Source organism: Dreissena polymorpha, chromosome 6 (genome assembly GCF_020536995.1).
Source record: "Dreissena polymorpha isolate Duluth1 chromosome 6, UMN_Dpol_1.0, whole genome shotgun sequence".
NCBI classification, from domain to species: Eukaryota; Metazoa; Mollusca; class Bivalvia; order Myida; family Dreissenidae; genus Dreissena; species Dreissena polymorpha.
The window spans coordinates 85374630-85395578 of record NC_068360.1 but is presented as its reverse complement, the minus strand read 5'-3'; the positions used below and the strand labels follow the sequence as shown (position 1 = coordinate 85395578).

Genomic DNA, 20949 nt, shown 5'->3' with positions numbered 1-20949 from the left:
CAAGTAGTTTTTATCCGATCTTCATCAAACTTGGTCAGACGTTGTATCTACATGATGTCTAGGTCAAGTTCGAACATGGGCCTTGCCGGGTCAAAAACTAGGTCACGGGTCATTAGTGTGTTTTAAACATTCAGCATGTTGTCCGCTCTCTAATTATGCCCCCCTTCGAAGAAGAGGGGGTATATTGCTTTGCTCATGTCGGTCGGTCTGTCTGTCGGTCGGTCCGTCCACCAGGTGGTTGTCAGACGATAACTCAAGAACGCTTGGGCCTAGGATCATGAAACTTCATAGGTACATTGACCATGACTCGCAGATGACCCCTATTGATTTTGAGGTCACTAGGTCAAAGGTCAAGGTCACGGTGACCCGAAATAGTAAAATGGTTTTTGAATGATAACTCAAGAATGCATACGCCTAGGATCATGAAACTAAATGGGTAGATTGATCATGACTCGCAGATGACCCCTATTGATTTTGAGGTCACTAGGTCAAAGGTCAAGGTCACGGTGACCCGAAATAGTAAAATGGTTTCTGGATGATAACTCAAGAATGCATACGCCTAGGATCATGAAACTTCATGGGTAGATTGATCATAACTCGCAGATGACCCCTATAGATTTTTAGGTCAAAGGTCAAGGTCACGGTGACCCGAAATAGTAAAATGGTTTTCGGATGATAACTCAAGAACGCATATGCCTAGGATCATGAAACTTCACAGGTAGATTGATCATGACTCGCAGATGACCCCTATTGATTTTGAGGTCACAAGGTCAAAGGTCAAGGTCACGGTGACCCGAAATAGTAAAATGATTTTTGGATGATAACTCAAGAACGCTTTTGCCTAGGACCCCTATTGATTTTCAGGTCACTAGGTCAAAGGTCAAGGTCACAGTTACAAAAAACGTATTCACACAATGGCTGCCACTTCAACGGACAGCCCATATGGGGGGCAGGCATGTTTTACAAACAGCCCTTGTTCAAGTAGTTTTCATCCCATCTTCACCAAACTTGGTCAGAAGTTGAATCTAGATGATCTTAAGGTCAACTTCAAACATGGGCCTTGCCAGATCAAAAACTAGGTCACGGGGTCACTTAGTGCGTTTTTTAACATTCAGCATGGTGTCCTCTCTCTTATTCAAGTAGTTTTCATCCGATCTTCACCAAACTTGGTCAGAAGTTTTATCTAGATGATCTGAAGGCGAAGTTCGAACATGGGCCATGCCAGATCAAAAACTAGGTCACAGGGTCACTTAGTACGTTTTACACATTGAGCATGGTGTCCGCTCTCTATTTCAAGTAGTTTGAATACGATCTTCACCACACTTGGTCAGAAGTTGTAACTAGATGATGTGTAGGTCAAGTTCGAACATGGGCCATGCTGGGTCAAAAACTAGGTCACAGGGTCACTTACTGTGTTTTAAACCTCACTATGTTGTCCGCTCTCTAATTCAAGTAGTTTTTATCCAATCTTCACCAAAATTGGTCAGATGTTGTATCTTGATAATGTTTAGGGCAAGTTTGAATATGGGTCATGCCGGGTCAAAAACAAGGTCACGGGGTCACTTAGTGCGTCTTAAACATCACAATGTTGTCCGCTCTCTAATTCAAGTAGTTTTCATCCAATCTTCACCAAACTTGGTCAGAAGTTGTATCTATATGATGTCTAGGTCAAGTTCGAATATGGGTCATGCCGGGTCAAAAACTAGGTCACGGGTTATCTTAGTGCGTTTTAAACCTCACCATGTTGTCTGCTCTCTAATTCAAGTAGTTTTCATCCAATCCTCACCAAACATGGTCACAAGTTTTATCTAAATGATATCTAGGACAAGTTTGAACATGGGCCATTTCGGGCCTAAAACTAGGTCACGGGGTCACTTAGTGCGTTTTTTAACATTCAGCATGGTGTCCGCTCTCTAATTCAAGTAGTTTACATCCGATCTTCACCAAACTTGGTCAGAAGTTTTATGGAGATGATCTTAAGGCCAAGTTAGAACATGGGCCTTTCTGGGTCAAAAATAGGTCAAGGGGTCACTTAGTGCGTTTTAAAAATTGAGCATGGTGTCTGCTGTTTTTTGTAAAGACGACATGCAAAATATTATGTGTCAATGCGGCATGTGGGGGTATTCCTCACGTCTGTGACAAAGCTCTAGTTTAACTTGTATTTTCTTGTGCGTGGAGATGCGCAATTATGATTCATTCATTCTTATTAGCTTGCCTTACTAATGCTAATGAACTCAATATTCATCTACTTAAGACATCTATTTGTAATCTTCATGCCATTTCTGGAGAAATTTCCTTGTTTTTTTTCTTCATACTATCTCTTACTTTCCTCCTTCCCTTTTTAACCAGGTTTTCCGAAGGAAAAAACTGGTTATTAGATTGGCGAATGCGGGCGGGCTGGCTGGCTGGCTGGCTGGCTGGCTGGCGGGCGGAACAAGCTTGTCCGGGCCATAACTATGTCGTTCATTGTCAGATTTTAAAATCATTTGGCACATTTGTTCACCATCATTGGACGGTGTGTCGCGCGAAATAATTACGTCGATATCTCCAAGGTCAAGGTCACACTTTGAGTTCAAAGGTCAAAAAAGGTCATAAATGAGCTTGTCCTGGCCATAACTATGTCATTCATTGTGAGATTTTAAAATCATTTGGCACATTTGTTCACCATCATGGGACGGTGTGTCGCACCAAAGAATCACGTCAATATCTCCAATGTCAAGGTCGCCACGACTAAAAATAGATTTTTTTTAAAAACAAACTTACAAAGGGGGTTAATTTTGTTTGTTCATTTCAAAAGTTCAGTTTGAGTTTTCTCCCTTTATCAGATTTTTTTTCACAATGAAAACCTGGTTTTGTGACAATTTTGTCCCTTGTCTTTTCTTATCCGATGGAACCCCCATCCCCACCCGTAAAGCCAAACTTAAACAACGACATGCACGTTAAAACATTTTTTACATAGATCGCCGCGGTTTCCGTCTGACAACAAATGGTAATTGAATCTTAATTGTCGCAAAATAACGTGTTACGGTAGTCGTAACAATTGTACAGGGTTATCTCTCTACTAAAAGCCGGGATCGACCATTAATATTAGTTTTGCTAATTGAATTGCGTAAAAAAAGATTGTCAAAACACTTCTAATCGATCAAACAAATTAAAATTATTTAAAATTGATAAACAACTAATAATTTTATAGTTACTTTGTGTTAATGTCGAGTTTTATACCTTCATCGATTCTGGACGATCCTGGGCGATCCTGGCTTTTAGTTTAAAACGTATTTTTATCGAGAAAACACGTCACTTTGAGGAAACCAATAAAAACCGTATCTAGCGGAATTCCGTTTAAAAATAGGTACTGACGTGTTTTACCAGGAAAACCAACGGGGATTTTCTGAATTGTCGGCCTCTTTGATTGCAATCACGGGGTTCCAAATCTATTTCGAGATACGATCCGTTTGTTGTCTCCGACTTCACTCTGGGATTTAATTGTCATCTGGTCGTACTGTATTAAGATTTTTGCATCTTTGAAAAGCTTATTTATGTTTATTGATATAGAACACATAATCCCGCCAAAAATACACACGACCAGTCGGGCATGTTCCTGGGACATTGGCTAGCCCGGTCCTAGGTACAGGCAGTGAATGTCGTTCGGACGTGCCTTAGTTTTAAGCCCTACATATGTCATCCTATGGTGACAGCTCTTGTTGAAGACTTTTTTTTAAACAAATTGTGACATATGAAGTTGTTATAAAGAAATTTGTAAATTTTTATCAGGGACAATAGTACATTGTACAAGCCATGCAAACACACATTAATTGGCAGACAGTTGACCAGCAAAAGACACTGATACCCTCCTGTATGCCAAATATCAAAACAATCGTCGCGTTAATTGACGACAGCTGTTACCAACCTATTTACCAATTCATAGCAATACATGCGGAAAACTTCAAATGCAACTCTGTGGTTGTAACAAATAGTTTATGTATGCATAATATCTTTTGAATTAGAATAAAATATTAATATTGTTGGGATCAGATATTCTGCTGGTTTCCAAATATTGAACTATTTCAATATTCATTCACAGTTAAGCTCTAAGATTAACAGTATAAAAATGGGCCAATAAATCAATATGGACGTTATTGAATGCATCATCTTGGTTTTACCTTCAATATGTTTGTCATTTGTAAACATAATTACAGTTGCAAACTTGTTTTGTATTTATGTGCATTTCAAATCGTTCTTTCATTCAGACACCTTCAGAATGGGCAGAACAATATTATACACACTTGTAAATTTCAGATTAAGACATGACAATTGTAATGAGAGGTAGCCCTGCAGGGGGTGACCAATCTCAAGACCCACAACAGCTCCCGCCTCCCACTGCCACAGCCCCCACAGTGATCCCCCCGGGGTCAGCAATGTCTGCTTCATCCCCCAGCTCCACCCCTCCCCAGCCCTCGGGCCTGCCCTCCCCGGCACAGCTGGGGGAAGAGACCGGGCAGGGAGACGTACACCCGGACGTAGGAGAGGATGGGGAGCCAGAGTTCCCCCATCAGGAACTGGCCCGTCTGGATGAGATGATCAACAGGCCCCGTTGGGTAGTGCCTGTGCTACCAAAGGGAGAGCTGGAGGTCCTGCTAGATGCCAGTATCAAACTCTGTAGAGAAGGTTTGCACCTTAATTTAATAAAGTGTATTGTGCAAGATATATACTATCAACAATGCTTCAGCTAGAATATGAAAAAGGTAGGGAGGGATATTTTGTCAAAAGGTCACTTTGGACGAGCAGTATTTTGTCAAAGAGGCACTTTCGAGCGCGCGGTCCTATCTGGAATGCTCCCTATTGTTTATGATTATGAATATTTGGATTGATTTGTGTGATTTATACCAAGCAATTAAAAAGACCAATAATTACCAATCCGATGATCTCACGACGGGAATTTTCCAAATTTGAGGGATTTTCATGCTGCCAATTGGGCAAAAAAATGCTGTATATGTTTATATTTCATAATAACTTATAGTTAAAGTTATATTTTTATTTGATAATTAATTAAACTAGTTTCAATGTGAATTTAATAAATATATTCAAGCTTCAGGTACAATTTCCTGTGTAGTATGTGATAAGATAAAAAAAAAACGCAAAGCTTGAGGTCTAAGGTGGCAGGGTGGGACCATGGGGCGACAGGGTGCTGCGCCCCTAAGTTTAGGACTTGATGAGCACAGATAGTACATGTTCTAAGCTGTATGAAAAACAACATAACATGACAGCTGAATGTTTTTACTGAATAGAGACATACTGGACTCTAAAGGAACTGTTTCAGGTCTGGACACAAGAAGTGAAGCCTGCCAGAGGTTTTTCCGCGATGGCCTCACAGTGTCATTCACAAAGATCATGACAGATGATGCCGTCAGTGGCTGGAAATATGAAATCCATGTAAGTGCATGGCTGTTGTTCAGTGTGACAGAAATAGAAGTTTAAATAGAGAATACATAATGGTTCATCAACATAGTTTGCAACATTTATTGCAAGAACAAGTTTGTTATTTTTATGCCCCCCTTCGAAGAAGAGGGGGTGTATTGCTTTGCACATGTCGGTCGGTCAAGGTTACGGTGACCCGAAATAGTAAAATGGTTTCCGGATGATAACTCAAGAACGCTTATGCCTAGGATCATGAAACTTCATAGGGATTGATCATGACTTGCAGATGACCCCTATTGATTTTCAGGTCACTAGGTTAAAGGTAAAGGTCACAGTGACCTGAAATAGTAAAATGGTTTCCGGATGATAACTCAAGAACGCTTATTCCTAGGATCATGAAACTTGATTGGTAGATTGATCATGACTCGCAGTTGACCCCTATTGATTTTCAGGTCACTATATCAAAGGTCACGGTGACCCAAAATAGTAAAATGGTGTCCGGATGATAACTCAAGAACGCTTATGGCTACGATCATGAAACTTCATAGGTACATTGATCATGACTCGCAGATGACCACTATTGATTTTGAGGTCACTTATCAAAGATCAAGGTCATGGTAAACCGAAATAGTAAAATGGTTTCCGGATGATAACTCAAGAATGCTTACGCCTAGGATCATGAAACTTCATAGGTACATTGATCATGACTGGCAGATGACCCCTATCGATTTTCAGGTGACTAGGTCAAAGGTCAAGGTCACAGTAACTGGAAAGAGTACAATGGTTTCAGGATGATATCTTACATTAGGTCAAAGGTCAAGGTCACAGTGACAAAAAAACGTATTCACACAATGGCTGCCTCTACAACTGACAGCCCATATGGGGGGCATGCATGTTTTACAAACAGCCCTTGTTCCCTTTGTTTCAGAAATGTATTCTGAAGAATGCAGAGAAGCTGGTAGAGCTGTGTGTGGTGAAGCTGTCCCAGGACTGGTTCCCCCTGCTGGAGCTGCTGGCCATGGTCTTCCATCCACAGTGCAAGTAAGGGCGAGTCTAGCTCTGAGAAAACTGGCTTGAAACATGTGTGTAGTGTTGTACCAGACTAGCCTGTGCAGTCTGCACAGGCTGATCAGGGATTGCTTTATCTGCTTTTGTAGATTTTTTTAGTTCCAAAAGGTCTCTTCTAAATGAAAATCCTGTGTAGGTGGAAAATGTGGTCCCTGATTAGCCTATGTGGACTTTCTAGGGCAAATCTGCAGTGTTTTTTTTCATTCAAAATCGGGTCCGGTAACCGGACCCATTCCCAATGGGAAAAAGTATATATTTTTCCCCAATGGGATCTAAAAATTCCCAATGGAAGGTGTCAAAAAAAAAAAAAAAACATTTTATTTTTTTAGAGCTCCATATTTTGTTCATCTCCCATCCATATAAGTTCAACCTTAGTAAATATAATACTGGACACACTTGTATCCTCAATTTTGAAGCATATTTTAGCTTAACAACAACAACACTAATTTCCTAACTTTAGTCAAAACGACGCCAATTTTCCCAATCCACAGGGACACGGCCCCATTAAAAAAAACGTGAAAAAACCACTGAATCTGGGAGAACATTTTACGCACATGAATTAAGTCCAGTTTTCCCATAACAGGGCTACAATGAGCTCTGTAAGTTGAACTTAAATATACTATTGAAAACTTTTAATTCTTAATTTTATAGTATCTGTTAGCAAAAACAGCCCACATTTCCTTAATTTTGTCAAAACAACATGATTTTTTAAATCTAAAGAGTCCAGTCCTTTAACCAAAATTTCTGAAATAAAACACAGCAATGAAGTTAGAAATATAGGAAAAATTTCTGAAAAAGTGCTAGTTGTATCCCATGTGCTTGCAGGTTCCACAACTACAACTCAACGCGCACCTCTGAGACGGTCCCTGCTGGCTCAACCCTACCAGACGACGCCCTCTATGCCCGGCCCCCAGACCCCAGAACTCCCAGGGTAAGCTACAGGGTTTTAAGGATTTCTCCTCAAAGCAAAATTCCTGTATAGGTGGAAAGTGTCGTCCCTGTCCAATTTTCTGGGGCGTCACTTTACTTACATACCTTTTCCTTACCTGACCCTAGAACTCCTAGTGTAAGCTACATGGGCGAATTTCAAACTGAACATGCTAGCTTTGAACAAAGTTTTACTCCTTAGGTTAGTCATTATAAAATCATCCTAACAAAATTGAATTAAACTTACTAAATACAAATACTTGGTAATTCCTTCGACTTGTTTTAAGGGATTGAATTTTGCTTTCCTATGGTGTTTTTAAAATCACATCATTGACATCGAAGTAAATGTATATCTGAATACCTAGAAAGGGATAAGAATAATGCGTTAATTTTCCTGTGACAAATATGCATTAGTTGAAATAATTTTGTCATTCAGTTCTACAATTTAAGATATTGTGAGGCTACTTTAAACTTTTTTTCCAATCACAAAAAACATTACAATGACGACAGGGTAAAATTGTTAAGTAATTTAGGAATATTAATCAGCAGGCCCACATGTAATTATACAATACATAAATAAGTCATTGTTATGTTAAAGCTATATACTGGTGGAATGTATTTGAGTCTTGCTCTGATAAAATGGGGCTTAACCCTTTGCATGCTGGAAAATTTGTCGTCTGCTAAATTGTCGTCTGCTGAATTTCTAAAATTAGCATTTTCTTCATTTTTTTTCAAACAATACTATCAGAATAGCAAACAGTTTGGATCCTGATGAGACGCCACGTTCTGTGGCGTCTCATCAGGATCCAAACTGTTTGCAAAGGCCTTCAAAATTCGATTTCAGCACTGAAAGAGTTAATTCATGTGCCTTACATGTAAGTGTAGCCTAGGATTAGCCTGTGCAGTCTGCATTAAGCCCCATTTTCCTAGACTGAGGTTCATGAATTGTTCCCATGCTGTGTTTCAGGGTTGGCTGGTTGACCTGGTGAACAAGTTTGGTTCCCTGGATGGTTTCCAGATCCTACTGGAGCGCTTCACTACTGGACACGCATTGTCTGTGCCTGTCATAGCTGCACTGCTCAAGTAAGCTGGAGAAACTTGGGGTTATTGAATAGATATCACGTGTTTCCTTATTTATGACCCTGTTAATAGTTTGTTCTGCACTATGGGAGTTTTTTTTCTGTAATTTTCTCTCACTTTTTGATGTGGAGTTGATGTATTTTTCTTAATTTCAATGTCTCGGTATATGTCTATTAACTGACCAATTTCCAAAGTTTTCTTTTGTGAACAGATCAGGCATTTTGACTGTTTTTATTGAGTTTAAACTGTATTGTTTTGGGAAAGAAAAAAAGATAACTCAGACATACTATTTGTAATATTTAAAAAGAAGCACAATATGTGTGAAAAGATTGTTGATCTGTTCTTAGCTTACCTGAGCACATTGTGCTCATGGGGAGATTTTAGGATGGCGTGTGGTCAGTCAGTCCATGTATGCATATGTCCATTTACTTATTTCCTCCAAGGACTTCTCCACTAAAACTGCTAAGCAGATTCTAATGAAACTTCACAGATTTCATCGTTGAGTGACCCTCTTTCAAAGTTTTTCAAATTGTTCCAGCCAATTGCATTTGTAGGTCACTTGAGCGTAAAATAGATTTTAAATACATTTTTATGTCCCCCAGTCTATACTGGGGAACATATTGTTTTTGCCCTGTCTGTTTGTTGGTTTGTTTGTGTCAAACTTTAACATTGGCCATAACTTTTGCAATATTGAAGATAGCAACTTGATATTCGGCATGCATGTGTATCTCATGGAGCTGCACATTTTGAGTGGTGAAAGGTCAAGGTCATCCTTCAAGGTCAAAGGTAAAATATATGGGGTGGACAAAGTGTTTCACAAACACATCTGGTTTTAAATCTTCTCTAAAACAAAGAGGGTCAGCGCTTTTATATTTAGCTTGTAACACTGTCTTGTAGTCCTCAACTTATTGTGTTTAATCATGTTTCTGGGGTCAAAACTAAACATACCCATGGGTCTCATGATTAATATAGAATTATAAAGTAAATAATAGAACAAAATCTTATTATCTGAAACCGCAAGTTTCAGTGGTTAAATATTTGGGGGGCAACATCAAATGGTGGTCCTCTACTAAGTTCGTGCAAATAATGCCCTGGGTGTAAAAATTGACCTCCAGTTCAGATTACTTGTTTCTTGTATTTGTTTAATGTAAACACTTCAATCTGTTCTAGAAGCTGTGACAGACCAAATGAAGTCTGTGTCATGCAAATTAAAAAAACCTTGATAAAAAACTACAGTTATTTCACCAATAGCATAAAGTCTTCTCATAAAAGGTTAGTTTTTACATGTCTGAGGTGAGCCACCTAGGACTGTTTATGTCTATTTGCTCTCATTTCCAGACCATTTGGCCATTGTGCTGAAGTTTTGACGCCGCATGTGGTACAGACTTTCATGATCCCCATAGTGGTAAGTTAACAAGCCAGACTGGCTAGTTATTTTGAAAAGCAAATTTTGATTACTGAAAGCAAAAATAAAACAAACACAAGATAGATGACCTCTGGGAAAACAATGCTTAATACATGTGCGCAAAGTATTGTCCCAGATTAGCCTGCGTGGCTTATCAGTGACTACACTTTCAGCCTTTATGGAATTTACCTTTAAAGGAGGTATCATCTTAGCAAAAATCCCTGTTCAGCGGAAAGTGTCTTCCTAATCTGGGTAGACACCTTACACACATGCATAAACCCCTGTTTTCTCAGAGCCGCCTCATATGAGCATACAATAAAAAACTCTCTGTTTTCTGCCATTCCTTGAAACCAAACCAAACTATGAAGTGCTTTCTTTTGGATCTAAATCTTGTCGTTATTCTAAAGTCTCAGAATGGGTTGATGAATAAAATATAATTTTATTTATTTAATAAACGTCCTCTGTTCCCTCCATCTCCCAAGGAGTGTGTTCCCCATTCCATTCCACAGGAGCGCGTGCCCCAGTTCCTGGAGGAGCTGACAGACGATGAGCTTAAGAAGGAGTCCAAGAACGAGGCAAAGAACGACGCCCTCTCCTCCATCATCAAGGCACTCAAGCAGCTGGTCAGGCGCCTCCCCAACCAGGAGGAGAAAACCAAGAGTCTCGAGATTTTCAGGCTCAAAATGATCCTCAGGTGAGAAAACAAAGAGTCTTGAGATCTTAAGGATCAAAATGCTCCACGGGTGAGAAAACCAAGAGTCTCGAGATCTTAAGAATCAAAATGATCCTCAGGTGAGAAAACAAAGAGTCTTGAAGTCTTCAGGCTCAAAATAATCTCAGGTGAGCTTTGGTAGCTCTTGCAATTGTGTGAAGGTCAGGCTGAAACATAGTCTCATCTCAAATATATTGAATATATGCAAGGAATGTGAACCATGAAAATTGATCTTCCTGATGTTCAGTTTTTATGGGGGCTAACATTGATCGTTTAGAAATACAAGAATGTGGGCTTATTTTTGGACTAAAAATTGCTAGGTTCAATGACTTAAAACGTTTTTTGAGGTTTTACCAGAATATTTATACATCTGGAAATGTTAAGGGACTGATAACAAAAAGCTCATCATGACAAAGCAAGCATACCAACACAATTCTAAATGTGACAACATAATAGCTATATTGTTATGTGTTGTTGTTGTTTCTTCAGACTGCTGCAGATCTCCTCTTTCAATGGCAAGATGAACGCCCTCAACGAGGTGAACAAGGTGATAGCCAACGTGTCCTACCACTCCAGCAGGCACTCACAGTCGGAGGAGGATGAGTGGCTCACAGCAGAGAAAATGGCCGTTAGTTTACTGCATATTTAGGGATTTCTACTCCTTTGAGGGATTTCCTCCTTTTCAATGTCAAAATTATTTCACAAATAGATATCAACTTTTCTGAATCTATATGCAAATGAAGGGGGTAATTTAATCTTTTAAAGGGTGTAAGGCAGTGTCCTCCCTTGAGGTGGTTCTTAAATCACACCCCTGGGTTTATAGCCTTGACAGTGACCGTAAGTTTTGAGATGTACCATTTGTTGTAGTTTTGATAGAAGGGAAATGAGGTTATAACAAAAAAAATGCTGTAAATTTTTAGAGGGTACCATGTACCAATTGTTTTAATTTTAATTGAAAGACCTAGGAAATACAAATTAAGAAAATGGCCATAAGTTTTGAGACAAACCATGTACCACTTGTTGTCATATTAAATGAAGGAAAATAGGTTTTAGAACCAAGAAAATGGCTGTAAGTTGTGTAATGGTCAGTTCGAGACAAGTGATATGCTTTTTTAAAAAAGGGGATGCTATAAAAGAAAATGGCTTTAATGTTCAGTGATGCGATTCTTTTATGGATTTTGATATCAAACATCAGTGAAAATAGCTGTAAATTGTGCTTGATTTGGTTTTCCCCTAATTGCAATGCGGTTCTCGCCTTCTTGTCACTATTCCTCATGATTGAGATGATAGAACCAAAATCATCTTCATACAAAAACAACATGTTATAACTTACACCATGCATCTTCTTTAATAGCTGTTTCCTCATTCATATGTTTGTGAAGTTTCCCTCTTTTATCATTCATCATTGTCATTCTACCTCTTGCTCTCTGGATCCTTTGCCCGTATTTACCACACAAGTCTAACACTTAAGTCTACGAATATAGAATATTATTAATATTGATATATTCAATAGTTGCTTTAATTTTGAGACCAATTTGGCATATTACTGCTTTTTTAGTCAAATTTGGCATTAACCACCTCTAATGACATGTTTGTTAACAATCATGATCAGGGATCATATTTTCCCGCAACATCAATCGGTCTGGATTCAAATGGTGAAAAAGTGTCCGAAAATTTATATCCGAAATCATGACAAATTACGTTTAAATATATGCCATTGATTTTGCCATTCATGAGGGTGGTATCATAAATGTACAAGTTAAATTCCCTTAGGCATTTTTTTATACGGAACATACGAGTTTTCTCAATTGGTTTTATCATTTGCTATTTCATTGTTGTTTCGTGTGCTGCTTGATCTGACTTTTTCATCGTTGTCAATATTAGTAATCTGTGTTAGTCAATACCGATGTTTTAAATCATTGTCGACTCGATAATAGCTTACAAACATGCACTGAACCAAACAAATGTCTGTGCATATGTTGGCTACTGACAATAACAAAACCAAATAGTTAAGTAATAATTCGTGTACGTTATATAGTTTGTTGTCGAATAACCCACGGCCGATAGTTAAGATGCGTAAGGATTAAATCACGAGTGCGAAGCACGAGTGATTTGAAACCACGCATCTAAACTTCCGGTCGTGGGTTATTCAACAACAAACAAAGTACATGAATTATTTCGATTCTTACACAATTTTTACTAAAGACTTATACAATGTATATTATTTTCCTTGTGTACTATTTTATGTGAAGACAAGTTCCGCCCATAACAAAATAACTTTCGGCTGTTCTGTCTATCAGATCCACGACTTTCACATTTATTGCCGGATTATTACGCTTGTGGAAAATGTATTGGCATGTTTTGCTAAGTTACAGCGCGTGCTCTCAGTGCATAATTATTGCAGAATTTCAGATTTTCTTCTTTGTTTATATGAAAGTTTACTGTATCATGCATGAAATGCACAATTTCCACAAGGATAACATGGAGGTTATCATCTCCGAAGTAACTGTCAACGATTTTATCGTGGACGAGTACACATTACGTACTGATTAGTGTGCAAGGTATAAGCCAGTGAAATTATCGATTAATATTGACACGGGGTTATTCACGCATGACTAATACACAACCGCGCGAATCTTTGCTGCTTAGGGTCATACTCTGATACTAGATGGCTGACGTGCAATAAACTGGTCCTGATCGGTTTAGAGACTGCAGCGAATGGTTTATCACACCTAATCGAGATAAGAATGTAATGAGGGTGTGCTAGCATGTGCATTATGTAATCGACTGTTTGGGATTTTCAATCGGTCTTTCATGACCCCAATCGGTCTAGGACCGACAAAACCGAAAAAAATATGATCCCTGATCATGATATATTTAGTGCCTTTGGTAGGCTGTACATAATCAAAGTCAAAAGTGTATTTGTTATGGCCCCAGATCAAATGATCGGGGGCATATTGTTTTTGGCCAGTCTGTCTGTCTGTCTGTCTGTCTGTCATTCTGTCCCAAAACTTTAATCTTGGTTAAAGTTTTGCGATAACTTTAGCAATATTAAAGATAGCAACTTGATATTTGGCATGCATGTGTATCTCATGAAGCTGCACATTTTGAGCGGTGAAAGGTCAAGGTCATCCTTCAAGGTCAATAGTAAAAAAAATGCTATCCATGGGAAGTAATAAGCTTTAAAAGGGAGTAAATTTCTAAACCTTCCAAATGTTATATTGAAATTTTATTTCAAAGCGCAATAGGGGGCATTGTGTTTCTGACAAACACATCTCTTGTTTGGATTAAAGTCTTCTTGATTCTTAAGTCTAAAAATTGGGTTGATGAATACATGCATAAACATTTACATATGCACTATATAGTCAGGTTTAAAAATTTTGTTAAGCTAGTTTCTGAGGAATGGCTTCAAGAATTTCATAAGAGCTTTAAACGTAGGGCGAAAAATGTAGAAAGATGCGAAAAATCCAAACAAGCAAAGAAAAATAAAATTTTGACGTGTGTGTTGCAGGAGTGGATCCAGGAGAATGATGTGTTGTCCATTGTGCTGCGGGACAGCTTGCACCAACCTCAGTATGTGGAGAAGCTGGAAAAGATACTGAGATTCATGATCAAAGAGAAGGCATTGTCACTGCAGAACCTAGATAAACTCTGGGAGGCACAGGTAGACACAGGTTTCTAGTAGTGTATTTAGGGGCCAGGTTTAGTAAATTGTACATTGATATTGTAATATCCTGAGATTCATGAAAAGGCACTGTCTCTACAGAACCTTAATTAACTGTAAGGGGCACAGGTAAACACTGTGGAACATATACATGGAATTGTGTGCATGAAAATGTGTACATGACAATTTGCTCATGACCATGTGTACCCGAGTACATGACAATGTGTACATGACAATGTGTATTTGAGGCCAAAGAAGATGTCATAACATTCAAGTATAGTTTTATATGCCATCAGTTCCTGATTAAACTTAAATCAAAAACCTGTATGCATTCAAAAAAGTGGATTTCTTTATTTCTCTTTCATTTAACTATAATCTTTTTTTAGCCGGATTTTTTTCGAAAAAATCTCGGCTTATAGATTGATGTTGTCGGGCGGGCGGGGGGGCGGGCGGGCGGGCGGGGTGGCGGCGTGCTCGAAAATGTTAAAGTTCTTATTTCATGGTATAACTTTGGTATGCTTGGACCTAGAGTCTTCAAACTTGACATGAAGGTTGGCCAGGATTAACAGATGACCACTGGTCATTTCAAGGTCATTCATTTGAAGGTCAAGGTCACTGTGACCTTCAATATAAAAAATGTTAAAGTTGTTATAACTTTGGTATGCTTGGACCTAGAGTCTTGAAACTTGACATGAAGGTTGGCCATAACTAGTTAGTAACCACTGGTCATTTCAAGGTCATTCATTTGAAGGTCAAGGTCACTGTGACCTTGAATGTAAAAATGTTAAAGTTCTTATTTCATGGTATAACTTTGGTATGCTTGGACCTAGAGTCTTCAAACTTGACATGAAGGTTGGCCAGGATTAACAGATGACCACTGGTCATTTCAAGGTCATTCATTTGAAGGTGAAGGTCACTGTGACCTTCAATATAAAAATGTTAAAGTTGTTATAACTTTGGTATGCTTGGACCTAGAGTCTTGAAACTTGACATGAAGGTTGGCCAGAACTAGTAAGTAACCACTGGACATTTCAAGGTCATTCATTTGAAGGTCAAGGTCACTGTGACCTTGAATGTAAAAATGTTAAAGTTGTTATAACTTTGGTATGCTTGGACCTAGAGTCTTGAAACTTGACATGAAGGTTGGCCAGAACTAGTAAGTAACCACTGGACATTTCAAGGTCATTCATTTGAAGGTCAAGGTCACTGTGACCTTGAATGTAAAAATGTTAAAGTTCTTATTTCATGTTATAACTTTGGTATGCTTGTACCTAGAGTCTTCAAACTTGAAATAAAGATTGGCCAGTACTAGAAGATGACCACTGGTCATTTCAATGTCATTCATTTGAAGGTCAAGGTCACTGTGACCTTAAATGTTAAAATGTTAAAATTGTTATAACTTTGGTATGCTTGGACATAGAGTCTTCAAACTTGACATGAAGGTTTGCAAGCACACTTAGATGACCACTGGTCATTTCAAGGTCATTCATTCTAAGGTCAAGGTCACTGTGACCTTGAATGTAAAAATGTCTGGATTTCTGTGTAGGTATGTGAAAGCAAAACAATAAATAGTATTATTTCATCTAAGTTTATTTTCTTACATTTGATAATGAAATTGATGGAAACTTCAAACAATATGTTACTAATTTGCTAATAAAAAAATTGAGATCAAACTTTCCTAATTGTCAATTCAAGTTCATATTTGTGACCTTAAATGTTATTGTTGTTCATGTATATGCATGCATTCAAAACATAACACAAGGTTTGCTCATGCCTTGAAAAGTACTTACATTTCATTTTGACCTTTGAACAATATTTCAGTAATTTAAGTATTGCATTGACAAAAACACGAAAGGTACTTTCCTGTCATTTAAATCAAAAATCCGGCTTCAATGCGGTCATCTCCGACCGCGGAACTCTTGTCTTGTTGTGAACTCACTTTTGCCAAAAACTCTTTAAACATAAATGATCCAACATCTGGGTGATGACATTATGCCATAAAGCCTACTGTGTGCATTTCAGTCAGGGAAGCATGACGCCATAGTGAAGAATGTTCATGACCTGCTAGCAAAGTTGGCCTGGGACTTCTCACCGGAACAGCTGGACCACCTCTTTGAGTGCTTCCAGGTCAGTAGACATCATTACTGAAACTAGTAATTGAGTCTTACTTTTGCTTAATCCTTGTGCTAAAAGTGCCATCCCATATAACCATGTGCAGTCCACACAGGCTAATCAGGGACTTCGGATTCCGCCTAGACTAGATTTTCTTTAAGAAGAGACTTCCTTGCAAAAAAACAACAGTTTTATGAAAGTGCAATGTTCTCCCACAGGCATATCTTAGACAACACTTTATGCACATGCATTAAACCCAGTTTTACCAGAGTAAAGCTTAATTCTCTGGACCCCTCTGGACCCCTGTTAAGTGCTTAAAAACTCAACTCCTGTCTGGCTTAGATGATGGCTTTGCTCTTGCACATGGAAAATATTCACTTAAACCTTAAGAGGTGTTGCCTGCTGGTTTGATGTTCTATTTCCATCTGATCTTAAAAAGGAGCATTCGATAAAATAGATTAAATTTTGAACTGTAAGCACTTCCTACCCACCCCCATGTAAAGTCGAACCATTGCTGCACTCTTGCCCATGGTCAGTAACAATTGTTTTCTCTTTAAAGTATTCTTTAACTTCTAACCGATAGAAATCTTAGCTTGTATCAAGCAATCTCATTGGTCTAAATTTGCCTGGAGCACTTCACACCAATAATGCCTCTTTCTGCCTTATTTGGACTTTTGTTTAGAAGAAACTCCTTTAAAAAAAAATCCATTGTAGCGTAGAGTTTTGTACCTGCTTAGCCTGTGCGAACTTCACAGGGTAACCTTGGACAACACTTGAAGCACATGCATTGAGCCCAATTTTTCCTCAGTGACGCTCATATTCTATAGATTGTGTTGGTGAGCTGGGTCCATTCTATATATCCTGTGTAGGTGAGCTGGGCCCATTCTATAGATCCTGTGTAGGTGAGCTGGGCCCATTCTATAGATCCTGTGTAGGTGAGCTGGGCCCATTCTATAGATCCTGTGTAGGTGAGCTGGGCCCATTCTATAGATCCTGTGCAGGCACACTTGAGGCACATGCATTAAGCCCCATTTTCCCTCAGTGAGGCTCATATTCTATATATCCTTTACAGGTGAGCTGGGCCCATGCCTCCAAGAAGCAGAGAGAGAAGCTACTGGAGCTGATCAGACGTCTGGCAGAGGACGACAAAGAGGGCATCATGGCTCACAAAGTATGGTCTGAGATGTTCAGCCTTTAATCCTTTCCATGGCAGAGGCCAAGTAAAAATGCCTAATGTGCAAAGAGCATAAATCCAGTTACTCGCAGACCATTCAGGTTTTATGCTGTTTGCTGCTCATCAGTATCTAAGGGTTGGAAATGAAGCCTTTAATACTTGAATCTAGTAAGAAAAATCTTTAATTAAATTTGACTTTTTAAGGGACTACGAATACGTATCTAGTTGGTAAAGGTTAACACTCAGATGAGCATTTTGACGCGTTTATATCCATTAGAAAATCATCAAATAAAATAAAATAATAGATTCAAGTTTTAAAGGATTCATTTCCAACCCTATGATATTGATTAGGGCATCGTGGCTCACAGGGTAATGTCTGAGATGTTGAAAGTTTTCTGCTCAGAAGCAAAATGAAAATGGCTATGTGCAACCAGCATAAAACCAGTAACTCACAGTCTGTTCAGGTTTAATGTAGTTTGCTGCTCATCACAATCTTAGGTTTGGAAATGAAGCCTTTAAAACTTGAATGTATTAAGAAAAGGTCTTTAATGTAAGTTGATTTTCTAAGGGACTACAAACAAGAGAGAGTGCATATCTGAGTGGTAGAGTTAAGAGGTACATCAAGTCCATTTAATTTTCACTTGGTCTATTAAAATTACAAAGTTTAATTCCTGGTGGTCCATCAGGTTTTTGGGGCATTGGTATTTTTGCTTGAAAGTTTGAGGTTTAATGAGACTTTAAAACATTCATGCGATTCTACATGTAAGAATGTGCTTTTTGTCCCCTACCGGTGAAACCGGAGGGGACTTGTGGTTTGCACTCCGTCTGTCTGTCAGTCTGTCTGTCAGTCTGTCACACTATTCTGGATCCTGCGATAACTTTTAAAGTTCTTCATATTTTTTCATGAAACTTGAAACATGGATAGATGGCAATATGGAGATTATGCACGTCATTTCTTTTTGTTCCTACGTCAAAAATTATGGTTGCTATAGCAACAAATAAAAATAAAAAAAATACTGACAATGGTTGAGTTTCATTGGTAGGGGACCATATTGCTTGGCAATCTCTTGTTTATCCTTTATCTTTGCATAGTGTAGTGTTGATCTCAAGCGGTGTTGAGGAGTGTTTGGAGCATTAAGAAAATGACAGTTTACTTTAGTATGAGTATACAGGACTTCCCTCCAGACTTTGTGAAGTGGCCATTTGCCTTTTAATTTGTGATAAAAATGATTGGCAACTTAAAAAATTGTGAAAATGTGAATACCAAACTTCCCCCCAAAAAATGAGGAAAATAAACTGGTATATTTTGTCACCCTGTACACAGTTTCTATACCGCTGTTGTTGTTGGCAGGTGCTGGGGTTGCTATGGAACCTGGCCCACAGTGAGGACGTCCCCACAGAGATCATGGACCAGGCCCTGACAGCACATATCAAGATCCTGGACTACAGCTGCAGCCAGGTAGGCGAGACTAAATGAGCCTTGTTCTGGGAAAACTGGGCTTAATGCATGTGCATAAAGTGTCGTCCCAGATTAGCCTGTGCAGTCCGCACAGGCTAATCAGGGACGACACTTTCCCCTTTAATGGTATTTTTAGTTTCAAGGAAGTCCCTTCTTACCGAAAATCAAGTTTAGGTGGAAAGTGTTGTCCCTGATTAGCCTATGCGGACTGCACAGGCTAATCTGGAACGACACTTTACGCACATGAATTAAGCCCAGTTTTCTCAGAACATGACACATTTGAGCCTTGTTCTGGGAAAACTGGGCTTAATGCATGTGGGTATCAGTCCCCAGTCCGCACAGGCTAATCAGGGACGACACTTAACACCTAGACTGCAATATGGTCAAGAAGAGATTTCCTATGAAATGAAAATTCCATAAAAGCCAAAAGTGTTATTGCTGATAAGCCTCATGCAGACTGCTCAGGATAATTTTTGATGACACTTTACGCACATGCATTAAGTCCTGTTATCCCAGAACTTTGCAAAAATGAAAACTCCCTCCTATAAAACTTGACAGACTAAATTTGCAAATAATATTGCAGCCAGTCGAAACGCAATAAAACACTAAACCTGTCTGTCTTACATATTTTGACTTGCCCATTGATCTCTAATTGTTTAATCACAGAGTCAGACCCCCACCTTACCTACATTCTCTCTCTTTAAATATATCACATACCCTTGGTTCTCGAAGACAATAATGCATTAAGGTTGATAATTGTATATGTGGTACTCATATGTTGATATGACTAGTAATGGGTGTTACAATTCGTGACTAATTAGTCTTTTATAGATATTTTTTACTTAAAATTAATATTTTTCAATATGTTCAAAATGCTATGTTTGAATACTGACAAATCCTGCTGTGGTGTTAGAGCTTAACCCATCAGGGGTGGAAATATACATGAATTCACATGCCGATGGCTGCTTACAATGCTCCAGCTATAGGTGTTTTATTAGTAAATATTTCATATCACATGTATTTATTTTTTAAACATTATATTTTATTAATAAAACTTCTTCCTCTGTGAATATTGTATTTATTTATTTAAACTTTCAGATACAATTTTCTGTATAATAATGTGATCATATAAAAAAAGGGGGCATGGTGGGGGTCCAAGGGGGCAGGGTGGGACCAAGGTGCGGCAGGGGCCTGCTGGAGCTCTGCCCCTTCAATTGTTTGGTTGGCTCATCATGGCATGTTTCTGTTCACAGCAGGACCGTGACGCCCAGAAGATGAGCTGGATCAACAAGTTTGCTGAGGAGATCAAGAACGACAAGTGGGTCCTGCCTGCCCTCAAACAGATCAGAGAGATCTGCCAGCTCTTCCCTGAGGTAAGAGATACTCACTGTATCTAGTTGCGCTCTGGGAAAACTGGCCTTAATGCATTTGCGTTAAGCGTTGTCCCAGATGAGCCTGTGCAGACCACGCAGGCTAATCAGGGATGACACTTAATGCTTTTATGGTATTTTTTGTTTTAAGGAGGTACACTGTAACTCCAATATAGCGCGGTCAATGGGGTCCAAGCCGTGAAACAGCGTTATAACGGATCTGCGTTATAAGTTTCGAGCTCATTTACTGCAGGGCGCTATAAAAAAAAAACAGGTATAAAATAGCCTATAATATAGGTCATGTATATTGCCATGCTGTGTTGACGCAAATACATGCATATAAACCGAATCGTTTCGATAACAGTATACATACCGCTTTTCTTATGTGCACATTTATCCGATAATCCAATAAAATTGCGACATCACTTAAAAAATAATAATCTTGAACATTATAGATATATGTTTAAGAAATTCGTACAACCGTACGCATATATGCCATTTTCAGAAGTGTTTAGAGTACAGTGCATTATGGGGCAGAGCTTTATTGGACGAGCGACTTTAAA

General features: G+C 38.8%; 1 protein-coding gene across 1 annotated transcript in view; it reads left to right on the top strand.

The window, feature by feature from the left end:
• Positions 1-20949, top strand: part of LOC127833288 (probable ubiquitin carboxyl-terminal hydrolase FAF-X) — a 101439-nt gene that overhangs the window by 4775 nt on the left and 75715 nt on the right. The window contains exons 2-14 of the mRNA XM_052358461.1: positions 4297-4665; positions 5318-5430; positions 6344-6456; positions 7309-7414; positions 8378-8493; positions 9829-9895; positions 10405-10589; positions 11097-11235; positions 14119-14271; positions 16294-16398; positions 17456-17554; positions 18909-19016; positions 20270-20389. Coding sequence (XP_052214421.1) covers positions 4305-4665; positions 5318-5430; positions 6344-6456; positions 7309-7414; positions 8378-8493; positions 9829-9895; positions 10405-10589; positions 11097-11235; positions 14119-14271; positions 16294-16398; positions 17456-17554; positions 18909-19016; positions 20270-20389 — 1785 coding nt within the window. The 5' untranslated portion in view covers positions 4297-4304. The remainder of the gene's footprint in view (positions 1-4296; positions 4666-5317; positions 5431-6343; positions 6457-7308; positions 7415-8377; positions 8494-9828; positions 9896-10404; positions 10590-11096; positions 11236-14118; positions 14272-16293; positions 16399-17455; positions 17555-18908; positions 19017-20269; positions 20390-20949) is intronic.